The 26,185-nt window shown below is 29.3% G+C and overlaps 2 protein-coding genes across 4 annotated transcripts; both read right to left on the reverse strand.

Annotated features, from left to right (window-relative positions):
* Positions 1-6,099: 6,099 nt before the first annotated feature.
* LOC129315961 (homeobox-leucine zipper protein HOX11-like) lies at positions 6,100-8,464 on the reverse strand. The gene is made up of 4 exons (XM_054960148.1): positions 8,050-8,464; positions 7,625-7,956; positions 7,442-7,521; positions 6,100-7,350 (listed from the first exon to the last, which is right to left on the reverse strand). The coding sequence occupies exons 1-4, from the start codon at positions 8,345-8,347 to the stop codon at positions 6,966-6,968; spliced, it is 1,095 nt and encodes a 364-aa protein (XP_054816123.1). The 5' UTR covers positions 8,348-8,464; the 3' UTR covers positions 6,100-6,965.
* A 10,935-nt stretch (positions 8,465-19,399) lies between these two features.
* Positions 19,400-23,796, reverse strand: LOC129316224 (uncharacterized). 3 transcript variants are annotated; one of them, XM_054960535.1, is made up of 3 exons: positions 23,575-23,796; positions 21,795-23,269; positions 19,400-19,779 (listed from the first exon to the last, which is right to left on the reverse strand). In XM_054960535.1, the coding sequence occupies exon 2, from the start codon at positions 23,203-23,205 to the stop codon at positions 21,835-21,837; it is 1,371 nt and encodes a 456-aa protein (XP_054816510.1). In that variant the 5' UTR covers positions 23,206-23,269; positions 23,575-23,796; the 3' UTR covers positions 19,400-19,779; positions 21,795-21,834. The 3 variants fall into 3 exon arrangements, with proteins under 3 accessions (XP_054816510.1, XP_054816512.1, XP_054816509.1); XM_054960537.1 differs by having other exon boundaries at positions 21,795-23,272; XM_054960534.1 differs by having other exon boundaries at positions 21,795-23,279.
* Positions 23,797-26,185: the final 2,389 nt, after the last annotated feature.

The following is a 26,185-nucleotide window of genomic DNA, read 5'->3' on the forward strand; positions in this document are numbered from 1 at the left end:
GAGATTTGGTTAAAAATATTTTACATTTTTAAACGAAAAAAGTATTTCTTAAAAATAGTGCTAGTTAAAATATTTATTTTTTTTAAAAAAATTACATTTTTAATCATGCCTTTAAATGTAACAAATGTAACATTTAACCTATTTAAAAAACCTTTATTAATTACTAAATAAAATGAAAATATAATTGGACTAAAATATATAATACTCCCTCGGTCCTTATATATAATGTATTTTTTAAAATTTTATTTTGTCCCTAAATATAAAGGGCAGCAATGATATTTTTGAATAATTAGATAATGTTACCCTTATTTTAAAAAATAAAATAAATTATTAATTATATGTTTTTCCTACTAATATTATGATATTAATTATGATATTTTTAAGGATAAAATTAAAAAAATTATTATATTTTTATATGAGTTTAATTAAATAATTAACTTTTATTAATATGTGAGATTTGATTAAAAATATCTTACATGAAAAAATAAAAAAAAGTACATACTTAATATTTTAAATTTTAAATTAAGTAAAACTTTTAATAAATGAGTTATGTGGTGATTGGAGGAGGGAGCATTTCAAATCCCTCCCACTTAGCCTAGCTAGCTTTGTAGAGTCAATTTGGCTGTAAATGTTTTGAAAGTGTCATTGGATGCCCCACTTGATACTCAGCTTGAACCTGTTTCCCACATGCAATAAATTTGTTTTCAATAATATCCGCAAATCATAATCTTTGATAGGGTTAGGGTTTTCAGGTGCTCGTGGGTCCCTCTGGTCCCCCTCCCCACTTAACTTGTCATGAGCTGTGGAGGTGATCCATTACCTCGGAACTGAACTCTCTTCCCCTAATTTAATTAAGCCAATCACTATACATGATTACAACATAATCCTTAATTAATTACTTCCCACCTTATATATCTCATCATACTTTTTGTAAATTGATCAGATATGCACGAGACATGTATCTACCTCTCACTTGTCCATGCTCCATAGTACAATATAGTATTCTCAAAGTATATCCCATGATATATTTTTTTCAAAAGCTATATCCGTCTAATAATTATCTAATTTTAGTTTAGTTTGTTCTTTTAGAGTTATATCCAAAGCACTGAAAACCATATCATTCCTTGAACCGATCAAGGTATCTATTAGTTCAAGTGGTATTGATCAAAAGTCAAAACTATAAATAAATTATAATTAAATTAGTTATAAATAAAACATTTTATTAAATCAATCAAAACACTTGTTTATCAGTTTATCAATTTAACTAGATGGATTGACTTAGATTTTTATAATATACTTATCTCTATCTTTATTTTCTACCACTTACATATGTAATATAAATAAAAAGGCATACAATTAACATTTTAGGAAAAAAAATAATTTGCAAGTCCTTGTTAATTTCTCTTAACTTTGAATTATGTTCTTGTAATTTATTTTATTTTAATTAAACCCTTATAGTTTGATCAATTGAATATGTTAATATATTAATTAAGGTCTTCAATTTAAAAAATGAAATAAAAAGCTTTTATATTTTTATTAAAATATTATATAATTTTAGAATTAATTATTATTTTTATCACTCAAATTTGATATAATTAGGTTATATCTTCAAAATAATTTTTAAAAAAATTAATAAAAATATAAAAATTGTATTAAATTAAATTTTATTTTTCTTAGCAAAAAGTTATAAATCAAATTTTCTACGAGTATAAATTCCAAAAGTCTTGTTTTAAAAAAATGAAATATTTATTAATAATTTTAATTTTCAGGGATTATTATAACTAATCAATCAAACTGTAAAAATTTGATTAAAGTACCATAAACTACAACAACCTTAATTTTAAATTTAAAAATATGATAAGGACTTGTAAATTAATTTTTGTTTTAATACATTAAGTTTATAGATGTTTTCACTTATATATTATTGTTAATCTAATTTTATTCGGCATGAGACTTATTTCGTTGCTGCGTTGATTCGGATATCCCACCCTCATGAAGAGTTGAAATGTGAAAGGAGAAGTGAAAAAAAGAGAGAGAACGTTGAATAAAATGATAGGGTAATTGCGTGACATATGCATTAATAATGGGACGATCGAGTTGAGATTTCATATATTTAGAGAGGTGATGTCAAGCTTTTTGGCTTTGGAGTTCCAACGAGGATCCTTGTGGGAAATGGGGTCCCTATGTTGGTTGTTACATTTTCATTAATATTCGTATCACTTTCCAACGTTTTTATTATTATTAGCCACAAATTTTCAAACATTTGTGCCTTTTCCATGCCATGTGCTGTGTGTTGTGTGTTGTGTGTCCTTTTCGTGAGTGTGACATTAACACGCATGCCTTGACATGGGCAATTCACAGAGATAGCCCACGCATGCACTCTTCCATGCATTTATATTTTTATTTTACATACACAAAATTTCATTATTTGTTGGGTGTTGTATACACCTCACAAATTATGGGATCCGAATTCGTTAAATAGCCCAAATCTTCTTGCCCAGTAAATATCTCATGTGGCAATACATTATAGATGTTGTCGATTCATCAATTGATCAACTTTTAAAAACGTAGGCACAAGATGTATAGAAAAAACATCCTTATATAAATGGCTATTTAACTCATTGTCTTGTTTATTTATGGTCAAATATAAATTTTCAAGTGTTGATAAAATTTAACTCCCTCCATTATAAATTATAGGATATTTTAAAAAAAAATTATTTTAAAATATAAGACACTTTAAATAAATTAAAGTTTCATTAAATGCATCAATTTTAATATTATCCTTTATTTTTTATACTTAATTTTCATCACTTTTCTTTTTAATATGTTAAGTGATGGGACATTTTAAAAAATTTATATTTTTATTTTAAAAAGATAAAATTGTTAAGTATATTTAATGATACTTATTGATATGTGAAATTTGATTTAAAATTATCTTATAATTTAAGATGAAGAGAGTATTGTTGTGGGAGCATCGCACACTAATTTGAATTACTTAGTAAAATACAAATACAAAATCACGTGTGTTTTTGTCATTTTCCTATTCCTTATCCATTTTTTCAATCGATTTATCCTTTCTTTCTCTTCCCGCGTTTCTACAGTACTATTGAAGTGCATATTTTATCTAAGATCGTCAATAAAAATGACATCTTATTTTTAAAATTTGAGTTTCTTTAATTTTCTGATAGTAAAATAAAATATAAATATATGAGAATTCAAGGATGTCTTTGATATATTATGTAGTTTTTTTTGTCTAATTTCTTTTTATAACTGCCGATTATCTTTAATTTTTAAAATTGCAATAGTTACAGAACTAGACCCCTTTACCCCCATGCCATGATTTGGGGGAAATTGAAAAATCAGGGGGGAAAAGAAGGAAATTGGCGAGAGGAGGGATTGAAAAGTCAACTTGATTAGATGGATAATTATGTCCTATAAAAAAAACTGCATCATGCCTGACGTAATTATTTATCTCACATGATTGGAGTAAATTAGCATACCTTTTTCAACATTAAATAAGTTCATAAATGAAATAGGAGGAAAATTTTGACCATAAAAAAGTTTAGGGCAAATTATCACCACTTGTGGCTGAAGGATGTTGCAATTATCATGGTTCGAATTTCAATTATTTCTTGCAAATATAAAATGACACAAAGAAAGAGGATAGTAATTAAATTAAAATAAAATGATTAAATGATTAATTGTTTGATCTTATCATGCTTGATGGTTACTCGTAGTATTATTTATCAGCTAAACTCTCATCTTCTACTTCTTTAATTTTATTTATAAAGCACTTTACACAAAGAAAGTGGATAGTAATTAAATTAAAATAAAAGGATTAAATGATTAATTGTTTGGTTTTATCATGCTTGATCGTTACTCGTAGTATTATTTATCGGCTAAACTCTCATCTTCTACTTTTTTAATTTTATTTATAAAGCACTTTCAATATATTACACCATAATTAGGAAAAATTTTAAAATTTATTAATTATGTCTAGAAATTTAACAATTTTTTAACTTTATTACTATTAAATATACATATTTTAACAATATATTTTTTCTTTTCAACATTCAATAGAGATCAAATGAAGAAATTTATAATAAAATTTAATAAAATAACTTATAAATATGATAAAAAAAATATTTTCTCTTTGTCTCATGAGTAGGACGAGAGGGAGTCCTTAACATTGGTATGGATACAAGAATTAATTAAATAATTTTAATTCCAATCAATTATAATTGATTACTTATTATTAATATCACGCAGACATGCTCAAACGCTGGGGTCACTAATGGTAATGGATTTTGTGAGTATAATTTATTTATTTATTTATTTTGTATTTTTTTAAATAATAATTTCTCATTGTGAAAAGAATAGAAATCTCTGTGGGTTCTAATATTGAAGGTCTCGTGAAAAACACAATAAATCGGTTGATTATTTTAGTTTTCCTTATAGTCTGATTATTTTAGTTTTTAGTATACGGCGATATAAACGTTTTAAATTGATTGAAGTGGAATTAATCATCACAACATGAATAAGGGTCCCCAAAAGGTCGACATTAGAGTGTATATATAATACAACCGATTAACATATCAATTAAAATTCAAACTTGCCCTTTGTGATTAGAAAATATAATTGTAATTAAATATTTCTTAAGTTGGTCAAAAAATGTCAGAAAAACGTATCGATGTTGCACACTTGCACTCATGATTCATGGATTATTACTTTTTTTTTTCTTTAATCGTTTTGAAAATCAAATACTTTTTTCTTTGTAAAAATGCATGTTTTATAGGAGCAAGAATAAACTCCCTCCATTTTTTAATAAGAAAGTTTTGGGATTTTGTCTTATTAACAAACAAATCTTATCTGATCTGATTGGGCAAAAAGAACACATTTCATCTGATGCATTTACTAAATTTTTTCTTTTATATCCTCATTAATGAATGAGCCATCAAACAGTTAATATACAAATTACTAGTCATTTTTCTTAAGAACATCATTTAATAAATAGGATAAAGGTGTAATTGAAAAAATAGGTAATACTAATCGCAAAAGAAAGTATTTTTTATTGGGTGAATTTTTTATTATATATTTTAAAATTATCTCTCACGCTTAATCTAATAATGTCATTTTAGGGGTGGGGGGGAAGCATTTAATAAACTATAAAATGTCTCATATTTTCAACCACTAAACAAGTGTTCTATTACGGACATTTTTTAGAAATCATATTCTATCCAAAATATAAAATATTAAATAAGTTATATATATAAATATAGTCTTACTTTATTATATTTCATACCATACAAAGTAATTAGTGATGGTGTTTTAAATAAGTTAATGTTATAATTATTTTACTAAAAAAATGCAAAAAGTTTTAGGAAATCAAAACTTTAGTTAATTTTTTTTAACAATATAAATTAATTAATAATAATTTATATTATAATAAAAACAATTACATGTCAGATGGGCAATAAGATTTTGTAAACAAAATTTAGAATAAAATAAGGACAAGATAGAGAACATGTGAAAAAATGCAAAGGGATTGATAGACACAGTGATTGATTAATGAAAAGTGTACTTCACCGCTTCATCCCCTCATTATTGGGGTTCCAAAAAGGACACCCTTCTTTTTCAGACATGGTTATGACCATGCTCCCTCTCATGTCCCACTTTTAACCATATCTCATGCAACTCCTTGTAGAGTATTCTTCGTCATTAATTTATCACTAATATATTCTGTATTTTCCCAAATAAACTAGTTTAGACCAAACCTAAATTATATTTTCATACAACACCAGCAAAATTATTAGAAAGGACAATAAAATTTAAAAAAAATTACTGACATTTAAGCTTCTAATAAAATTTTATAAAAAATGAGTTAGAAACATTAAGTTAAATTATAATTGTAAGTTGAAAGTTATATTTAAAATTTAAATTTTTTTATTTATAATTGAAATTCTTGAATTGGATGGAAACTATTTTAAAAAAAATTATTAAAGGCCTGACTATTATTAATTTTCTATTTTAAAATTTAACTATCATCCCCCCAACTTATAACTAGACATGATATGCAACCACCGCAGCTAGTAATAAAGATTTCACACAATAGGATTTAGATTAATTTGAAGAGGTCAATATTTTAGGACACCAACTCACCAAGTGATGCCATAAGAGAAAAGTTGGGAGATAAAACAGCAAGGTAAGAAAAATTTAATAAAATTGTGGGGTTGCCAAGTGGGATTTTCACAAATGGAAGTGATCTCGAACTTTGTTGACGTAGCTTTAGCGAATGATGCGGCCATGCCCAGAAAGTATGGTGATGACGAATGATTGAGGCCTTCGTGTAGGTTCACGCCTTTAAGAAGAATGAAATCATTACAAAGCAAACCAATTCATGAATTAAAGTCTTCCTCTTTCTGAAAAGTAGCCTTCAACCTCACCCTTATGACCTGACCTTACACCCCCCACCTATCTCTCCCTCTCTCTAATTAATCACCTAACTCCACAAATTTCAAGATTTTCAAGATTCTGATCGATGATCTCAAATCTCAATCTTCATCTCTCTCCCCAGTCCCCTCAACAACGAATATATAATATCAGATTATCAGTATGAGATCCCTGTATAATTCATTCCCTCTATGATTTCTGTTTTCACTGTCTATTACTTCTCTTTCTAGCTTTTACATCTGATGAAAATCCAGAAACATGTGGCGTGATCCAAGTGACAACAACTAAAATTATAACAAAAGAAAGAAAAATCCAATCAATATCAAAACTCCCAGTAAACCCAATAAAGCTATCAGTCTCACCATCATCGTCATCAGAGAACACCCCTATGTACAAGAATAAATCTTCTGGGAAGATCATCATCAACTCCAGCATGAATCAGTAGCACTCAATACCGAATTTGATCAAATCTATAAAGTTCTGCTTATCAGCAGCTCAATTCCACGAAATTGAGTTCAAGAGGGTGAGGATGGATGAGGATGGTGGGTTTTGGTATGAGCAAAAGGATAGAACTTGGGTTTGCTTAGAGGGAATCCAATGGCTTTGGATGACGCAGGTTCAATGGCGGCCCTTGTTTCGGTGACTTTGGTGGTAGAGGGAGTTGCAGAGGAAGTAACAACCGTGGCGGCGACGGCGGAGGAATTGTTGGTGGCGACTCGCTCACAAGAGGGACACATGGTCAAGGTAGTGGCTGGTAACTGCATGAAGAATGGGTTTGAATTAGCCTTCAAAGCTCTCAGTTCTTGAAGCTCTTTGTGAAGCCTTCTGTTCTCTTCAGTTAGTGTCTCACAACACCTCTTCAAGTACTCACAGTCTACCTCTGTCTGCTTCAACTTGGTCCTGCACGTCCAAACCCAGCAACCCAGTTTGGTTATCTCCAGCAAAAGAAGTTCTTTTTGGGTGCATATATATAATATATATAGATACATACCTTGCTCTTCTGTTTTGGAACCAGACTTCTACTTGGCGAGGGCGAAGATTGAGCTGTTTTGCAAGAGCAAGTTTCTGTTTCTGCACCGTAAAATTTAGGAAGAAAATTAGAGGAAATTTAATTTACAGATACGCATGCGTAGGAGATACCAGTTACCAGTTTGAGATTCTCCTAGATACTTACTGGGTTGAGGGTGCTGTGCTCTTTGAAGCTCTCTTCGAGAAAAGCAGATTGTTCCTTGGACAGCCTTAGCTTCTTCCTCGTACTACCAACGTTGTCGTCTTCATCGCTTGCTCTTGAAGAAGCAGCCCTTTGATAATATACCTCTCCATCATAATCCCTCTTGCAACCGCTAATACTACTCCCTCCTCTGTTAAACACACCGAGATCCATCTGAAACGACGATGCAGCGCTGTTCGGAGACGACGACATCGCTGCCTCATCTTCCTCCGCCGCTGCCGCCGCCGCCAGCGGCGGAGGCAAACTATTCATATCCACGCCTCTTGAAGAACTTCCTGCATGTCAGAAACAGAGTCTTCGATATCAAAAACAGAGGTTAAACCGCTAAAGAACGATTTTTTGGGAAGATTTAAGAAGTGGGTGCTCACCATTTTCAGAAGGAGGCCATGGAAATGAGATTTGGGAAGGTGGGTTAGTGCGAGAAACAGCGACTGGAGTGTGAGGAAGAAGATCAAGCTGAACATATTCAGGTCTATCTTCGTGGTCTTCGACACTCTGTTTTCCCTTTTGCTTTTTAGCTTCTTTCTCTTCTGGTTCTTCGTGCTGTCGATTTGATGCTCTTGTACAGATAGGGCCCATGGATAAAGTGGTGAAGCCTAATCCCAGAAGGCCGGAAGTTTCAGAAGGCTTTGAAGCGTGATCTCCCAAGCTCAAACCAAGCTCCATCTCAGAGTCTGCTTAAGCAATAACCCACAGAGAAGAGAGAGAGATAAATAGAGAAAATGAAGGAGGAGGAGGAGGAGGAGGAGGAGAGGAAGGTGGAAAAAGAAGAAAGGAGGTTTGGAGTGAGAAGGTGCCCTTGAAAAGAGTCTTTATAATTATTGATCAGCGTCTTGGATGATCATGGGACGACCCAGATGGTCGCTTTTGATTTTTTGGAATAATATATTTTTTGCTTTTCGATACAAAAGAACCAATTGGCGGTTTATTTTAAATATTATTAATTATATAAACATTGAGAGAAACATGAATATTGTTGCGAGTGTGTACAAGAAGAGGATAGTTTGACCAAGAAAGCTGTAAGCATACCAGAGTTGACAAACTCACACGTGAAGCACTATTTTCAATTGTGGGTGGGAGCCAAGATAAAAAGCATTCATACAAATTCACACGTTATTTAAATACTTTTTAATTTTATTTATAAATTATTTTTAATATATTTTATTAAAATTAAAAAAATTAAATCTCATTAATTTTATCTTAATATTTAATAAATTTTTTCCTTTACTCTCAATAAATATTCTTAAATTTTATTATTGATATTTTTATTTACAATATTTAATAAGAATAAATATGTAAAGAAAAATCTTGAGAATTGACAAGTATTTTATAAATAAAATTAAATTTTTTTCTCTTTGTGTCTTATAAATAGAATAAGAGAAGTATAAGATAAGGAATGGTAGATACTTACTATAATTATTGTACGATGATGTATAAATTCTTGAAAAATTATTATTATACAAGATCAAAAACTGTATAAGCTATTTTCGGTTCTAATTTTCAATTTTATTTTGTCTTTGTAGATAAGTTCCAATATAGATTTTTGAGTATAATCAATGAATGTTTTCAAAAATACTTTTTATAAAAAAATTCTTATAAATTACACTCTAAATATTTAATAATGCATTCTTTTTCATTGCCTAATTGTGGTTTTTATTTAAATTTCAACTTATATCAAGGGAATAGAGGAAGTACTATGTAGGATATATTTGGAAAGTGGCAATTTTTTTTCAGTAAGAGACAAAGCTAAACTTGCTTTTGGGCTCCATGCCCATCATTTCATTTTTAAATTTATCAATCTTTTTACTTCAAAGTTTTCCTCTACATTTTTGTATTTAATTTACACTATAATTTAAACTGAAATACAAGCAAGGCTTTGAGTTGCAAGCCAATATTTACATCTTTTTCCTGTATTGTTTTGTATAGTATCTCCTTGAATATTACTGTTTCACATGCAATGCATAATTTAGGACTATATCTTTTAATCTGATATTATTTATAAAAATTAGTTTAACGTAAATAATAAAAACCATTGTAATGAAATAAATTCCAAGCAAATTCACTAATAATAAACCTACTATTATGATCTATGTATGAAGACCGAGTTTTGGATAATGATGATGATGATTCAATATTAATCCCCCTTTCTAAACTGGAAACAATTTCTCCATGTCAAGCATGGGATGAAAAAAAAGTTACATATAAATTATATATATAACCTAGAAAAAGTTGCAAAGCTTATAGTATACAAATAGTACCCATTCAAGTAAATGTTACTCTATATTTTGTATTAATTCATTATTCACAATTCATTAGAAATTATACATTGTAAACAAATCCATGGATTTAATATTTTGTATAAAATTCAATCGATATTCTTTTATAGTAAATCATAAATAACATAACCCAATTTTTTATAGCCCATCGATAGTTTTTATCTCAAGATGTCATGTTGGTAATATACATTGGAGCACACATTGAGAATAAGGATGTAATGGCAAAGATATTTGAGAAATAGCGAAGGATTTATAATTCTCTAAAAAAAAACATGAAAGAAAAAAATGTAGAAAATACAATCTAAAATGCAGAATATGAAAGATCAGCCTTTTATATGCTGCATTCTAACCCATTTTTTGTCTATAAGTTTTACTGGAGAATTTCAGATAATTTGTCACAAATATTTTAGTGATTATATATATATATATATATTTTCATTTTTGCCTTTGTAAAATAAAAGTAATTAGAGAATACGAGTTAGTAGTAGACATAATGGAAGAGGCGTGAGGATAGGTTTTGGGCTGAAAAGTGATGAGGAGGCGGCGGCAGCAGCAGTGGCGCCCACAAGCGCCACCTAAGGTTGGAAGTGGGGACCACAGAGGCATTAAAGAAGGGACCCAGAGGGAACAACATAATCACTCTCTCTTTGGAAACGGATCCCATCACCCTCTTTCCTTTAACTACATTTCTTTAACCAACACCAGAATATGACATTCTATCATATTTCCCTCCGAAAATAACCACCACTTTGTTATTTTTATTTTTATTATTATTATCAATATAAATATGAATACTAAGGTCAAAAAACATATTAGTCCTTAAATTAAAGGTGTGGAAACGTTTGTGATCCTAAACTTATTTTTAATATAATATTATTTTAATTTTTAAAAACAATACTATCTATATGTATTCTATCATTAATAAAAGTTAACTTTAATTATTAATTAATTAAAAAATGACTTCAAAAAATTATAAAAGAAAAGGTTACCATAGATTTTTTCTTAGTCTTTTTTTTTATAATTTTTTGGATTTTTGTATAAAATTTTTGAGTCATTTATTATAATTTTTTGTCCCTTTTTATAATTTTTAAAATTATTTTTTAATCAATTAATAATTAAAATTAATTTTTGTTAATAGTAAAAGTTATATTATACTATTTTCCATAACATTTAAAATTTGAGATACTCATTGACTTATAGTTTAAGAACATATCCGCTCTTTTTATCCTATAATATACGCTCCCTCTCCAAAGCCAGACAACTTTTTCATATGACTATTTGATTAGGTTAGGGTCAAATTTAATTGGGGGCAATTGTTTGTAGAGTATTTTCTATATTTGTACAGACTTACTAAGTCTCTTTTGATGTAATTTTTATCATAGTTATGAAAAAAGTTTGAAGATATTCTCAAATATAGTTCTCATAAAATAGTTTAATTATAATAAAAAAGTATTGAAATTGTGCAAATAATTACGTTTAATAAAATTGTAGTCAAATATTTAAAAGGAAGAACAATATAATAAGTGGCGAAATTGATGGTAAGAATAATGTTAAAAGTATAACTTGTATAAATATATGAGACTCACTTTAATTTTTGTTACATATAATTTTTTTATAACAAATTAGGTCAATTGAGTGTCAGAAAATCACAAAGTCAAGACATCATTTATAGCTCAAAGAGAAGCTTATGGATTTAGGCGTCCTTATAATATATTCCCTTGATCTTATGCTCGTTACGTCTTTATATATAAAATATTTTTTAAAATATTTTTTATTTTTAAATATAAAAAATTGTTAACATATTTTTTAATGAATGAATTATTATATCTTTATTAAATTTAAAAAAAGTATCCTTATTAATTTAATTTAAAAAATAAATTTATTTTTTTATAATAATTAAGGACAAAATTAAAATATTATTATATTTTTAATTAGATAATCAATTTTTTTTTTCATAATTAGATTAAAAATATTTTATATATATAGATGGAGGAAGTATATAAGTAATAACTCACACAAAATTTAGTATAGTTTTAAATACAAGCAAATTCTACCTATTCTCATGCGGCAATACATGATTATCGTTATCATTTAAAAACTAAATCTTAAACATAATTAAGAATAAATTTTCTTAAGCTTTATGAAACAATCACTTCTGTTTATATATGAGATCAGAGGGTCTGTGAGCTAACTTCTTATTAATATATTGGATCAATATTCATCCCTTTATGATACACAGTGTTCGGTGGATCACTAAATTAATTAAGTGATATCTTTAAATAATGATTGAGAATAGACACATAAGAATGACGTATAATATTATACGACAAAAAATTTGGTATTGATCACTATCCTTAATCATTACTATGTACCTTGCTTATTAAGCTATTTTAATGAACGGTTTAGTTTTTCATTTTAATATTTGATATATTTTATTATGCATTTAGACAAGCCACGTATTGGATACTTCCACATAATTAATCCATCTATCCATCCTTTGGTTGGGGATATATGAGGAATTATCACATTATGATATAACCTAACAAATGTCAGTCTTGTATTAAAAAATGATTTTGATATGATAAATTATATCATCTTTTGTAATACATAAAACTATTAAAATCAACTCAACAAAATTTTTCAATTTCTATCCAACAAACTCAGAGTTATAAATAATAATAATAAAAAAAGGTCCGGCGTATAGTAATAATTTGGAATTTATGAGTGCCTCTGATCATCTATAATCTGATTTGTTAGGTACGTAGGTTTAGCTATAAGCATCAATATTAGGAACCAATGGAAAGTTTGATGTAACAGTAATGGTATAAATAATATTATGATAAATTAACATTATTAGTGTCTGAACCTAACATTTATCCCATTTTTTAGTCAAATCTTTTCAATCATTAATGTTAAACCTTCAATTGAACTAACTGCATCTCTGCACATATTATAATTAATATCAATCGTCCTTGGAAATAATATCATATATTCAGACAGGAAAAAGGGTTCTAAAATTCTAAGCCATATTTATATATCATGGTCGTATAATTATATATAGTTAACCCACGATTCTAAAGATTAATTATTAAAATGAAATATTCCGAGCATGCGTTTCAATCAGTCATTGAGTAATTGGAGTACTAGTGGCAAGCAAATGAAGTGATTGGGGTTACATTTTTGCTTTAGTGCAATTAAATAAATGCTAATAATTAAGAATCACTAGTGTGTGTGTGTGTGTGTGTGTGTGTGTGTGTTGCCACAAATTTAAAATGGAGACATGCATGATTAGTTACGTCAAACTAATTAATACTGCTGACCAACTTCTGGCTTATATAAATTTACAACAAATAGGGAAAGAAAAGAAAACGATGAGAGAAAAGAAACAAAATTATATAAAGAATAATTGTTTAAGCATTTTGTTTCCTCCGACGCTTATCATTTTAATGTCTTCAATCAATAATCTTGACCAAAAAGACTCTCATATATGAAAGCTAATAATTAGTGTAGTGATCATAAATCATGCATGGGTACCCACCTAAAGATAATTAGAATAATAATGAGAAAATAAAATATTGAATATAAAAAAAAAAAAAATAAAAAAGTGATATTAAAATTTAATATGTCACCTTCATTATTTTTTTCAATAAAGTTTGAATTTTTTTTTTTCAGATTTATAGATTAATTGTTTTGTATTTTTAATGTCAATATTCAATATAAAACCTATAACAACATACTACTTATAAGTCATAAATAACATGTTACACTATGAAATACTCTCTATGTCAAAATTATATAATATTTTTAAAGTTTTTTCATCCCAGAATATAAGATACTTTGAATATATTAAATTATTATTAAATACATCAATTTTGATATTATCCTTTCTTTTTATAATTAATTTTTATCTTTTTTTTAATATATTAAATGATGTGTATTTTTAAAATTTTATATTTTTTAAAAAAGATAAAGCTATTGTGTATTTAATAAGGTCTAGTGGCACGTAAAATTTTATGTAAAAATATTTTATAATTTGAGATGAAGAAAGTAATATATATTGTTTTATTATGTCAATGAAAGAGGTTTTTATAGCGTCAAATAAAAACTTATTTAAATAATTATTTTCATTGCGTTTTTTTTTTCAATGATCATCAAATTGCTTCATGGACATTCTCTCGGGTTTACCCAAAAGTGGAGAGATATTATTAACTATCATGTCATTTATACTTATTTTAATAATTGAAGCTTGAAAATAAAAATATAAATACGAAATGAATAATATTATGACAAAAAGATAAAAATAATATATATTGAATAGATAAAATATTTCTGTCAAGCAAAATATAAATAATGGGGATGGAACTTTTGGAAAAATAAAAAAAGGGGACATAAAGCTTGCTCGCATTCATAAATATATCAAAAGTGTAATTTGATATAGATTTTATATTATATGTATGCACGCACAAGTCAAACACGTTTCCCCCTTTCCAATGGAACGTGGGAACACAATTTATCCAAAAAAGGTTCTAAATTTCTAACATTTAAAAAGAATAAAAAGAAAGCTCAATTAGTGCTACATAGGTTAGATTGACAAGAAAGCTATAATGATTGCCTGAGTTGAAATTGATGATGCGATTAAGAGAGTAAATTCTGTTAATTTATTTCGAAAATTTGATGGATTTTATTATTTTTTTATCCAAATTAATTTAAATAGAAAAGATTGGTTCACTAACATATTTTTAAAAAAAATTAAAGGGTAAACTTGTCTTAAAAATTTTCTGACAGGTGTAATTAATAACTTTAACTTTCAATTGACACAATGTTATTTTAAAAATTGTGTAATGTCACTCTATAATAATATTTGATTAAAGTGAACTTTTTCTTAAGTGTTAAAATCCAATTTTGTTTCTAAAATTTATTTAAAAAAGTAATTGATATTTTAAATTTTTGATTGGCACAACATTTGGGTAATCAACTTTTGTATATAAAAAAAATCCAACACAACTTATTATAATAAAAAATTAAAAATAGGTTGAATTATATTAAATGTCTCAAAATGAAAATCCAAACTAGTCTATATTGATTATGGGCAGATCTGAATAATTCTATATTTAAGCCTTATAAGTTGATAACTACTCATGAACGAAATAATAATAAGTACAGACTTGAAGAGAAGGTCTTTGGTATTCTTAGGATAAAGTCGATTTTGTATTGAAGCAACTTCAAAATCTAAAAATATGAATTATTTTTTATGATGATAATGGTTGATAGATTTCTTTTTTTATTTAAACATTGATAATTCAAAGGCATTCTTAGAAGCTATACTTTGAACATTTGTTTCAATTGATGGAAGATGTTATATGTTATAATTTTTGCAGTTCTCGAAGTAATTTACACCACATCATAATAATATAGATATTCATAACTCTTCAAAATATTTTAAAGATAAAAACAATCTTTTATCCAATTATATATAAAGCACACGTAAGGTGTTCGAATATTTTCTTTATTTTTCTCGGGAGCTTAGTCATGCATATGTCAATTGTAAACGGCTTTTCTTCCAGCCGCCGCGCACTGCTTTGCCATTTTCGTTTCAGCTAATCATTACATTTAGAGTAAAAATGTACGGATCACTTTTATATAATTTTTTTTTACTTTTAAAACTTATATAAATCTCTCTTAAAATTAAAATATAGGTTCCATAAACATTCTTTGTATATCTGAGATTATATTTTCATCATTCAATCATTATTTAATTATTAAATTTGATTTTTTAATTTTTAATTTAACCAAAATACCCTTATTTAACATAAAAATTGTCAAAAAAATTTATATTTGCCAACAAAAAATTTTGTATACTACTAAGAAAATATAATAAATACATTTTTACAATTTTTATTATATTATAAATTTATTAATTTTTATTGTATTATAAAATTTTATTTTTTATCAAATTTATTGAAACTTATTTATTTATTTTTTTAAATTGCTAAAACATATTTCTAACACGTTTTTTTAATCACGTCACATTATATAAGTAATTTAAATTTAAAATTTATAAACATGTTTTTTACAATGAAATTATGTAACCGTCTAAATTAATATAATTTATGATTTATTAGGGTAAGGGGTAAAGTAGTAAATAAAATTTGTTTTAATATAAATTTTAATTTAAAAAAAATAAGTTTTTATAATATTTTTAGAATATTCCTAATAGATTGGAATAACTTGTATGTTTTCAAAATAGAATGAAGGTTTATGTAGTTAAGGCAAAATAGAAAGGTAATGAGAGTATTTTACTGTCATTTATATCTCCCTTTCGGACCTTCAAAATACACACACAGATATTATATTTTTATTTTAATGAATTGTATATGTTTAGTTTGGGATGAGTAATGCCTTTTTTTAAAATAAATACTACTAGTATTATTATATTGTGAATAATAATGCAACATGTTATTGATTTTGTATTATACATACATATTGATATGTGATGATTTGGATTTAATTACTTTCAAAACTAGAATGAAATGCAAACATAATATCAACTTTTTTTTTACAGGAAATAGAAAAATAATAATGGTAATTTTAATGAGGGAGCAAAATTCTTTCGAATATTATTATAGTGTGTGTGTGGAATGTACGAATATTTGTTTAAAGATATGAATTTTTGTGGTGTGTCTTTAGGCCTTTTCGTTAATTAAGGGACATTTGTTTAAATTTTTTATGAAAAAATCACTTCTTTTTTTTAAATATTCTATAATATTTTTTATGTTAGTTTAAATTTTTAAAAATAATCTGAATATTATAAAATAAATTTTTAGTTATTTTGAGATGCTATTTTGAATAGCTTGTGAAAATAATCTGGTTTCGTCAATAAGAGAAAATGTTATAAAAATGTGAAAATATATAAAGATAAACATTTTACAATAATTAAATAATAAAAACATTTTTATAAAACAATAATTCATGAAATTTATTTTTATAAAAATATCTTAATGAAAACCAATTGAAATTGTTGTTGTTGTTATTGACAGACATGTGATGACAATATATATTTGGATTAAATAGCAATTTGACCACTAAAATATAAATTTAAGAGCATTTGGAATAATAACCTATAATGAAGGTGGCCTTGGCTCAATTTGAAATGAACTTAATCTGAATATATAAAAAAACCTATATAATCATGCTCGACCGTAACACCTTGACCTTTCGAACTAGTCTAAACACCCAAATTATTAAATATTATTTTATTTTTAGCCATTTTCAATTTTATCTAAAAAATATTTTTAGTTCTTAATTTATTTTATTAATAATAAAAAAATTAGTAATTTGAGCTAAGCCTATATGGGTTCAGGTTTATTGCCGGCCTAAATAAATTCAAAATAAAAAAATTTTTTAAACTTCCAAACTCAGCCCTAAAATTTTTCACTTCTATTCGGGTTGGTTTGAATTGCCAGTCTTATTTGTGACCTTGTACTCATTCTTGATACAAAATTACTCTTCAATTTTTGAAAACGATACAATGCCACCCTTATTGTTAATAAATAAAAGTTAACTTTCACTACTAATTGACCATAGAATGACATAGAAGGACATAAAAAATTATAAAATTTCTTAGTTATTTTCTACAATTTTGAATAGGACTCAACAATGCTCCATTGATGAAAGAGAGCTTATGACTATTATGGTGGCAGTCAAGGAGTGGTGAAATTATTTTTATGGGCACAAATTTGTCACCCATACTTATCAAAAGGCCTCGAAATACTTGCAAATAGAGAGCCATAGATGAGAATCAGCAAAAATGGGTCCTCTAAGTTAATGGGATTTAAATTTGAGATTGTGTATAAGCCTAGCAAAGAGCATAGGATAGATGATACGCTTTCTAGACAAGAAGAATCGTTACAGATGATGGGATTCTCCTTATAGTAGCATAATGATGTTGAAGAATGGGAAAAAGAGGTGCAAGCTGGTCCTAAGTTGAACAAAATTCTGCAACAACTCATTACTGATAGAAAATGAGTGGAAGGCTACATCTTGGTACATACATGCCCACTCATTAGGTGCTAGCCTGTTACAACCATTAACTATTCCATGTGTTTGGGAGGACATTATCATGCATCTCAAAAGATGTTGAAAAGTTCATAATTGAGGTTGTGAAGCTACATGGATATCCTAAAATTATAGTTTTAGATTGAGATCGGTTTTTTATAAGTCAATTTTTGCAAAGAATATTCAAACAGGTCGACACTCAACTCTGCCCTAGTTCACCTTGCCATGTAGAATCCGATAGTCAAATTGAAGTATTAAACATGAGCTTGTAGTCTTACTTGCATTGCTATGAAAATGGAAAGCCCCCTCAATTAGCTAAATGATTGTCATGGGCTGAATATTGATATAACACATCATGTCATAGTGCTGCTGGCATGACTCCCTTTAAAACAGTCTTTCCTCGTTTGATGCCCCATTTGATTTTAATAACATTGGCTTATATATATTTATTATATAAACATAATATAAATTTATAAACAGATAGGCTTGATAAGCTTACAAGTCGGCTTTACGCTCATCTAAAGAAAAGTTTATATTTTGATATATTTAAACTTTAACATGAGAGAAAAGTTTACATTTTTATAGGAAGGAAAATGAAAAAAGATGCAGAGAAGAGTAACCAAAAACAAAAACAAAACATTAAAAAAAAAAGGAAAGAAAGAAAATGGAGGGAAACATAAAATCATGTGCGTATGAGCACGTTCTTTCTCTGTAAGATGCATCATCATCATCATTATTCAATTTATATTGCAGACAAACCTAATTATTTGATTCATTTATGCTTTTAATCTCTACTTATATTCACATTTTTTTCTGTAAAATTAAAAAACAAAACAAAACAGAGGCTGTATTGATGACAGCGAGAAAATAGGAAACTAAAACAAGACAGAAGGGAGAACTTTGGGAGCTCCATCTCTCAATTCGAACAAGGAACGAGGAACAATTAATGCAAACAATTTTAATACATGATTCTTTTAACCAAGAAAAAAAGTCATTATAGTATCGATTTTGCTAAAATTAAACTAAAAATTGAAATGCACTCCCTTCTGATTGCAATGTAAATGGGTGTCAACCAAGATATGAACAAAAGTGAAGGAAAGCTTGCACCATATTCTTTAAACTTAAATGCCAAACTATAAATTCTTTCCCTAAATTTTCACAGCTTATTTTTATTGAATAACTTGGGAGCAAATACCAAAGATATACACCTAGCTCGTTGCAAGTGGATAAAATCATCATCATCAATATTCAATATGCGATATAGATGTATAAACAAGAAGCTACGCTAACTAATTTGAACAAAATCCTAAAGCATATTCAAAAAGCAATCAAAACATTACTGTTTAAACGAGAATATTGAAAATCATAAGCCATCTATCTCGGTCCATTGGGTCATATCCAGGCCAGGATTAATTACTTCGTAAAGTTAGTCATACAATCTTCTTCAAGAAAAAGTTGATCATACAATTTGGTTGAACTTAATGCATCTAAATATTTGTTATGATCATAACCGCTAAAAATTCAAATGATAATTAGCCTACATAGTGGTAAAAGGAAAAGAAAAATCATATGACAGACTAAAATAACCATATCAAGTTATTTAAATAATCTCGCTGATGCCTAGTTACATCACTTTTGTCAAATTTTAACCCCTCTAAAACTTGGCTCAATCCGCTGTAAGCTTGCAAAGACTGGGGACAGCAAGCAACTATCTCAGCTATCCATGCATGGTTGCAGAAATCCGATTTCGCAAGAAATTAAAAAACACTGAAAGATAAATAGATTTAATCATAAATAAATACAAATAATCACGTCAAATATTATTTCCCAATAAAATTTATCATTAACATGTTCATTCATTACTAGCTTAAACCATCTAAAGATATCTCTATAATGGAGTCCAATTATATCAGCCCCAAAGGCATCATCAATTCAGGGATCATAGGGATGTCTTGTGCTGCAACTTCTCACCAAGAAGGCTTGCATCTTTACATCAAGATTTCTCCCTTGAGAGATGTTTGTATAAACTTAATTTATGCATTTTTGGAAGATTGTGATAATGACAATTAACTACATGCATGTATCGAAATAAACTTCCACAGAAAATAAAAACGCTTAATATGTAAATGCTAGTAATGGTCATTACTCTACTACCATGCTATTATTTCTCGAGTTTATCTCATTAACAGATCTCTCTTGTCAGCATGTCTCTGTCCATGTGCGACCATGTTTTTTAGCCCAAGATTAATTTGGCTCGAATCCTCCTCTACATTCACAGAATAAATGTACAGGGTTCATACAGCGAAAGATAGAAAAAAAATGTAACAAACCCCACACCTAATTATGATATGTGGAGAAAATCCAAAAGCAGATTGATCCAAGGGTTCAAGTGAGGTGATCAAGGCATTTCCATAGCCTTGAAAGTCGAAATTTACGTTAAAATCAGTTTCTTCACATGCATCGCGCCACGCTGACCGAACTTCTCTCTCACTCTCTTCCTCCTCCGCCAGCTACATCACTATTTCTTTAATTTTTGGTCGCACGCTAAAGCTGTGTGCACTTTCACCACAAAAGAGTTGATCGTAAGAGCTGAAAGTGGCTTAGGTGGGGCTGCAGCTAAAAATGGGAGGTGTGTGGGGGCTGATTTTGCAGGTCCACATGGTGTGGCAGTTAAAGTTGTGAAAGCCATAGAGGATTATGATGGATACCAAGTGATGCAAGACAAGCCTTCAGGATCGAAGATCTGGGATGGTATACTTTCGCAATTCTGCAGGTAGCTTTGTGAGTGTTGAAACCTCATTAAGTTAAATTATTGAGGTCTGCGTAAACGCCCCTAAACCTAGGTTTGCAAAGAAGCAGCCCTGGCTACTTCTCTGCCTACCACGTTTGGGGGCACACCAACATGGCCTCAAATACACTGAATGTAAGCATGTCCGTCAATTTGATTTGACAGGAGGAAAACACAACACATTGTGGACATGAGACATGCTGATAGGAGAAGACCGATTCTATTTTTCTAACCACTGGATAACCTAGAGAGAAACAACAGTGGTCTTTAGTAGTAGTTAAGAAGTTTGAAGTTCAAACTTCTACTTCACCACATACTAAAATGATAACAGCAGGCTAGATGTGAATAATGGCTCATCTTCAAGTTCACACAGCAGGCAATTCACTTTCTATCAAACAGCTAAAAACGAACAATCCTATTTGTACAGGTTAGGATGTCACAGGCCCTTTCCAGACCCAAAGTTAATCCAAAATTTCTTCTGATGAAAGGCTGTCTGAAGGCTTGAATCTATATATTCTGGTCATATTCACAGGAAAATGATCGATCTACAGTGTAGGGAAACAGATCAAAGGGATCCTTATGGGTTATTAATTAAGAATGAATCAATAATAATGCAGGTAAAATGTGGGGAAAAAAATCTCAAACATAAGAAACTTACGGAAAGATAGAGATCCCCCATCTGTAATAAAAATTGGACAAGAGAGGATATTGTTTGCCACTTTGATAATTTTATTAAAGATTATAATTAAACTATACATGACCCTTCAAACCTAGGACCAGAACCTCCATGTAAGAAATTCAATTTTTGAAAGCATGTTAGTTCAAGTGGTCCTCGAAACCAGTAAAAGACCTTTTTATATGTAAACCAGATAATGGCCATAACCTAGAAGTTGATCAAAGTGATTGTTTACGATAAACAAACTAGAAAATATATTTGCTTTAAACATAGAAACTGAAAAGGAATCAAACATATTGAGGTATAAAAACTAGGAACCTTCAGTCCATGAGGCGCATGTATGTCCTCGCAGAAAAGATCATCTTCTTAACCTTCTCCTTCTGCGCCCATTTGAAACCCTATTGTAAAGGTCTGGAAGTCCTGTCACAACAGTTCTGCTAGAAGATGAGGAAGGCTCTGTTGAACTAATCTGTACACTGCTATCTGTTGTCTGTATACCTGAATCTATTACAGCAGTTGCATCATTATTCATATGTAAAGGAGAAAGAGAAGCATTTGCAGCGGAATTGCTTGCAGCAACATCTGGAATAAGTCTCCCAGATTGGTTTGTAGCAGCAATGCTAGAAGGTGAATCTCTATTATGAGGAAGAGGATGAAGCAGCTCTCTAGAGCTTCCTATGGGTTGAGGTTGCTGCGGATGAATATATGCTTCAAGGTCTCCAACTAATCTTTCAGCAGAATCCATTGCAGAATTTAATGCTGATGAAAGGGATGAAAATGAAGCAGCTCCTTCCACTAACAACCTTGAAAGGAGACGTGAACGATTAGGCTGCCTGACTCTGGTCTCCATGCCATGCAATGCTTGAGGCTGGGAATGGTGAGGTTGATTGACTGAAAAACGAGTTCTATCAGTTGCAGCTGCACCAATAAACCGCCTAAGCTCCTGGATTGTAGAAGAAGATGCTCCCCTGCTTATAAGCTGCTGTCTGAGACTCTCAATCCTAGGTGCCTGGGGCCGAGGAGGGACAGTGAAGCCACTTTCTTTCAATTCCAACTCATGGTTGCTAGAGTTGTTTTTACTTCCATATATTGGAATAATGCCTGTTTCAGCGACTTCTCCCTTACAAACAGGGCATTCCCTTACATTTGAATAGTCAAACGACACCTGATAGAAGCATGGCCAGCAGAATAAATGACCGCAGCAGGTCAAAATAGGATCCCTTGCCATGTCCAGACAGATATTACAATCAAAAAAATTCCCAGTGGTGCTCACTGTCTCATCTATATATGGATCCATGCCCAATGCTTGAGCTACTAAATGGGAACTGTTCCTCTTGCCTGTTTTCCTATTGTTGACCGTTCTTTCTTGGACTGCACCAGCCTCTTCACTAGCCAATCTACCTTCATTTTGAGCATTAGTTCTGGTCAACTCTGCTAACACAACTGTTTGCTCTTGGACCGCAATCCCACCATATTCTTGAGGCATCCTGTGTTCATCCTGAGCACTAGGCACCATCATCATATCTGCGACAATGTTATTTATTTGAACTGAATCATGACCCCGTCGCCACCTCTGACGCTGCCTAGCTCTCAACGTTACTGCTTCAAGTTGCCTAATGCGCTCCTCTATATGGTCATGGGTAGATTCTAGCTCATCCAATATAGAATCAAATCCAATCACTGAAGTAGGGGTTTGGTCCAAGGGCTCCTCGTTCAAATCAAGCTCCATTTTATCTTCAGTTCTTTAACCAGGTCTATCTCATCAGGGACTGCACCTCAACTGTATCAAGGAACTGCTACAAACTAATAGAAGGCAAATCATGATACCGGGCATGCAGGACAAACATTACGGCAAATAAAATAAAATGTGTGTATCTATGTGTGTGTAAGCATCTTTACCCACAATTCACATCACATTTGTTTTTCAAGAATTTCTCTTAAATAACGGTTCCAGAGAAATATACCCAAAATTTCTTCAGCGAAAATAAAATACTGGTTATGTATTTCGGAATGAAAGATGGTCGCGCAAAGAAGATCTAATTGAATTGAAACCTAACAAAGTGAAAATTTCAATTGAACGGAGAGAAGCAAGATTTACCATTCGCATCTGCCTTGTCAGCGGGTTGATCCATGGGGTGCTTCTTCTACCTCTAAAGTTGAGATATGCAAATTGGCCGGAGAGATGAGGAAAATCCTTGGTGACAACAATTCGGTCCAAGTTCTATGCATCTGAAGCGGCGAGTGGGGAAATGTTATGGAGGAAATAATTGGGATTTTTCGGCTTTTCCCATTCACAACACAGATTGGATATCAAGCAAGCATGTAAATTTACGGGATTAATTAAAGTGAGCAGACAGATTTAAAAAACCAAAAAACAAAAACCCAAAAAACAAAAACAAAAAACAAAAAGAAGAGAGAAGAAAACTCATTGTTTAATATTAAAACCAGATTTTCGTTCCGGTTAACCCTTGGCGGTGATTTTTTTTTATAACCAACGCGGTGATGGATTTAAGTTTCAGTGTTTGGATTTGAATATAAGAGAATTTGGTTCCTACATTTAAATATACCAAAGTTTTTTGGGTTTAGAGTTTATCTAAATTTAAATTTATATTTTATTATGATTTTTTATAATTTTCATTCTTTTATTATTATTGATATCTCTGTTATTCTCACATCGTCTCTCATTTTTTACTCTATCTCTTATTAATTAAAAAATAAAAATAAATTTATTATTTATCATTTTTTATTTTTATTTCAAATTTTAACTCTTCTATCCTTTATTTTTAAAACTTTTTATCCTATCCAAATAAATACATTTAAATGCATGTTTTAAATTTAATATTTAAAATTTAAATTCAAATCCATAAACCTAAATGTTGCTAAAAATAATTTATATGTATTTTGGTCTAGCTTAGTTTGTTGTTGTACTAATTCTTTTTTTTTTTTTGTAAGTTGTGTGGCACGCCCACTAAAAATGCTTTTTAAAAAAAAAAACACGTTTTAATAAGGGCATTTCAATTCGACATTGTTATTGTAAATATTCGAAGATCTAACATGTATGTTATGTGTTATTACAAACAAGAAATAATTGACATACGAAATGAAACGTATTGATTTTAGGAAACAAAAAATAAAAATAAATAAAATCAAAGTGAACAAATTGGCAATGATTAGGGAAAAAAAAACACTAACTTTTTTTGTAACATTAAGTTCCTAGTTTTCAACTTTTGACGAGGTATCGTTGGAATTTCTGAACTTTTCCTCGATGTGCTTTGTGCAGTATTATTCCACTATTAATAAAGCTTTAATATTGAGCTTAAAACAGGCTTACGTCTTATACATCAAACAAATCTGATCTTCAATTTTTCTCACTTCCATCTGTCAACTTTTTCATCCCACTTAATCAATACATTCTACAAATAACATATTAGGTATTGCTTGTTCTTGACAAGTTATAAATAACATGTTTTATTAAATTGTATGCTATGCCAAATTCACCTTGAAATGTCATCTGATATTGGAAAAGAAATGCATAAGCTCCCTGGAAACTTTTCTTATGAGAAAAGTACAAGCTCCCTCGGTGATTTGGATGCTTATCCTGGAATATTTAGGAAGTAATTAGAATATATTAGAAACATGAACCATTAGAATTTCAAGGAGAGTAACAACATTCCTCACTAAAAGCATATATTACATTCTTATTGGACGAAATGAGGATCTTAAAATGGTTGGGGTTAGTCAGATATGAACTTCGACACATGCGTTGGTCCATGAAAATCATCATCTCAACATGTCTTCATTTTTTTTTTTTTAATGATCAAATTAAACATGTCTTCATATTTATTATTGGGGGAGCCTGTCAAAAACATTTATTGTTGGAGGAAATTGGTCTTGAAGAAGTCCAATACATAGTGTTAGTTAATTATTATCTTCGTTATGGAGACCTTGTTCATTTCACATCTTAAAGTGTGTTCATTTAATATTAAAATACATGTTTTTTTAAGTAGGATTAATGAGCATTATAAACTCTAAACTATTATATGAATAACATTATGAACATTGAACTTTTAAAATGTGCAAAAATTCCTCTCAACTTATAAATTTCAAACACCTAAAACCTCACAATTAAGTTAGAAAATATGATCATTATTTTTAAAGGTCAAGATAAGTGTCACTTTAATGTGCAATTAAGCCCCATAATTATAAAAGTAATGGCCTTTTGTCCAACTTAACAATGAGATTTCAAGTGCCTGAAATTTAAAAGTTAAAGAAAGTTTTTGTACATTTCAAAGGTTCAGATTTAAGATGTTATTTGCACAATAGTTTAGATTTAGTATATTTATTAACCCTTTTAAAAATTATATTTAAAAATATAAAGTATTTTGAGTTTTTCAATATATAATTAATAATTTTTTTAAATGTCCTTAATTAAAGGATATAATTAATAATGTTTATAGGTAAGCATGAAAATAATATAGAATTTTAAATATCATTAATTAACTAACTTATAATAAATTAATTAAAATCCAATTTTAACTTTGAAGGAGGAGGCCAGGAGGGAGAAAAAATTTGTCTCACTTTAGTGCCTGTGCCAGCCTGAAGATGATATATGGAGAAGCTCAGAGATAAAGTCAATAATTAGATGAATCATCATCATCATTATCTAGACTAACGATTAGATCAACCTCACCAAGAGTATGATATCAATG

This window comes from Prosopis cineraria, unplaced genomic scaffold (assembly GCF_029017545.1).
Source record: "Prosopis cineraria cultivar Desert tree isolate PC_DT_omini unplaced genomic scaffold, ASM2901754v1 PC7, whole genome shotgun sequence".
Lineage (NCBI taxonomy): Eukaryota > Viridiplantae > Streptophyta > Magnoliopsida > Fabales > Fabaceae > Prosopis > Prosopis cineraria.

Bases quoted from the DNA above. Each gene is read 5' to 3' on its own strand.
- LOC129315961 (XM_054960148.1), bottom strand. From the start codon at position 8,347: ATGGAGCTTGGTTTGAGCTTGGGAGATCACGCTTCAAAGCCTTCTGAA. The intron at 7,957-8,049 runs GTGAGCACCCAC...TCTGACATGCAG, and splicing joins ATGGCCTCCTTCTGAAAATG to GAAGTTCTTCAAGAGGCGTG. The intron at 7,351-7,441 runs GTATGTATCTAT...TTGGACGTGCAG, and splicing joins TTCCAAAACAGAAGAGCAAG to GACCAAGTTGAAGCAGACAG.
- LOC129316224 (XM_054960535.1), bottom strand. From the start codon at position 23,205: ATGGAGCTTGATTTGAACGAGGAGCCCTTGGACCAAACCCCTACTTCA.